The sequence below is a fragment of the Antrostomus carolinensis genome, unplaced genomic scaffold (genome assembly GCF_000700745.2).
Source record: "Antrostomus carolinensis isolate BGI_N321 unplaced genomic scaffold, ASM70074v2 scaffold37178, whole genome shotgun sequence".
NCBI classification, from domain to species: Eukaryota; Metazoa; Chordata; class Aves; order Caprimulgiformes; family Caprimulgidae; genus Antrostomus; species Antrostomus carolinensis.
This window is the reverse complement of record NW_010333100.1, coordinates 7,338-9,573: the sequence shown is the minus strand read 5'-3', so window position 1 is coordinate 9,573 and position 2,236 is coordinate 7,338. Positions and strand designations below refer to the sequence as shown.

The following is a 2,236-nucleotide window of genomic DNA, read 5'->3' as shown; positions in this document are numbered from 1 at the left end:
TCTTGGCACTGGAGCGGTGGGGCAGGATGGTCCCTTTTCCTTTGGGAAGCTGGTGGAGCACGGATCAGCTGAGCTGTGGCTGTCGGACAGGCAGGAAGGGAGAGGAGAAATGCCAACTGTCTGCCAAAGAGGTGTGAGGAGTCTCCATGTCCAGGTGCTGGTTTGTGTGTGCTGCTGGAGTCCCCATGGCACCACCAATGGGGCTGGGAGGAAGAGGAGGAAGCCTGGGAGGAAGGCTGGGAGGAAAGAGAGGAGCACCAGGTGACCTGGTTGCAGTTCGAGCTGCTCAGCCCCCTTCACAACTTCTGGATCTTCTCAGCAATAACGATGGGGTTCTCCTTACGGATCTTCTCGGCAGCTTCTGCCTTGTAGTCGTAGGGGCAGGCGTGCATGTCCGAGTACCGGTGAATGGCACAGAACAGGTTCCCGCAGCGGCAGTCGAAGCCTGGAGGGAGGAAGAGCAGAGAGATAAAGCCATGTTAGTCCCCATCCAGCCGGACAGGAAGGCAGCAGGGCCCCAGCTCTTTCCTGCCAGGCCAGGAAACTCCACTAATGCAGAAAGAGGGTCACAGGAGGGAGAGGGGACACTGTCCCCAACAGGCAAGAGGGAGTCTCAGCATAGGGAAAAGACCATGGGTGGCTTTTTGCTTTCCTCTGGCTTAGCTGCTCCCATGAGCGCACACGTGCTCCGGGCAGCCCCAGCTGTCACTGCAGTGGGAAACGCTCCCAGAGCAGCTGTTCTCTGCATTCTTCAGGGACAAGGGACATGCTGGGGACTGCAGAGTGCCAGATTGCTAATCCAGACCAGGCTCCCCAGGCAGCGAGCAGGCAGCCTGAGTTGGAGCTGATCCCTCCCGGCTCCCCAGGCGTCACGCAGCAGCATCTGGACTGACCAGCAGTAAGCCAGCAATCAGCAAAACCTTCGCCTCGTTAGTGTCACTTTCGAGCTATTTAGGCTTCAAAATTCATAATTTTGTCACTTTATTTGGGGACAGGGCTGTTCAGAAGTGCTGCTGTTATCAGAGCACACTGGGAAATTGAGGCATGGAGCAGGAAGGGGATTTGCTGCAGGATGCAGATCAGCTCCTCGTCACGCTGGCAGTGACTCACACTCTTCCACATCTTTCCAACTACAGGCTGTAAAGATCACAAACACCTTGCTACCAGGTGCCAGTGAATTCACAGGAGCTCTCTGCAAGCTGATTCCTAAAGGAGAGGAGACTTCTCACAGTCTGAAACTCTTAAGGAAACGTTCATTTAGGAAAACAACCCTCCCTGCAGATCTGAAGGCTCGGCACAGAGCACCCTGCCCAGTCCCTGGCTCATAAACCCACATTTATCCTATGACAGTGCCCACAAATATCCAGGCAAGCTTGTGCTGCACAGAGCCAGGCACTGGGCAAACCTCTTGGGCCAGACTCTGCCAAAGCAGCGAACATCGATGAAAACAGACGTGTGTGCACAGTCCCCGCTGCGGAACACACCAAGGAGGCTAAAGAGGAGAGTGCTCCACTGGAACAGCACAACTCCAGAGTTCACTTTTTCCAGGGAAACAACTAAATCACAGAATCCCAGACTGGTTTGGGTTGGAAGAGATCTCAAAGCTCATCCAGTCCCAACCCCCCTGCCAGCAGCAGGGACACCTTCCACTAGACCAGGTTGCTCAAAGCCTCATCCAACCTGGCCTTCAACACTTTCAGGGAGGAGCAGCCACAGCTTCTCTGGCCAACCTGGGACACTGGCTCACCACCCTCACACCAAACAATTTCTTCCTCACATCTCAGCTCCATCTCCCCTCTGCCACTTTCAAGCCATCACCCCTTGTTCTGTCACTCCCTGCCCTGGGCCAAAGTCCCTCCCCAGCCTTCCTGGAGCCCCTGCAGGTACTGGGAGGCCACTAGAAGGTCTCCCTGGAGCCTTCTCTTCTCCAGGCTGAACAGCCCCAACTCTCTCAGCCTGTCCTCACAGCAGAGCTGCTCCAGCCCTCGCATCATCCTCGTTGATGTCCAAGTCAATTTAGGGGAAAGATGTTTTTATTAACAAACCACAGCCAAGTTAATTGCTTCATGAATTGCCTTTCCAGGGGCAGTGTCCCCTTTGATACCAGTCACCTGACACCATCTCAGCACCCCTGACAGGCTGAACACCGAGAGCCATCCTCTCTTTCCTGTGAGGGTGGTGAGACAGTGTCCCAGGTTGGCCAGAGAAGCTGTGGCTGGGTCTCCCTGGAAGTGTT

General features: G+C 55.2%; 1 protein-coding gene across 1 annotated transcript in view; it reads right to left on the bottom strand.

Moving 5' to 3' along the window:
* Positions 1-226: 226 nt before the first annotated feature.
* The window catches only part of LOC104529446 (AN1-type zinc finger protein 5-like), a 7,721-nt gene continuing 5,711 nt past the window's right edge, over positions 227-2,236 (bottom strand). Inside the window, exon 5 of the mRNA XM_010173755.1 lies at positions 227-445. Within this exon, the coding sequence (XP_010172057.1) occupies positions 297-445 (149 nt within the window). The 3' untranslated portion in view covers positions 227-296. The remainder of the gene's footprint in view (positions 446-2,236) is intronic.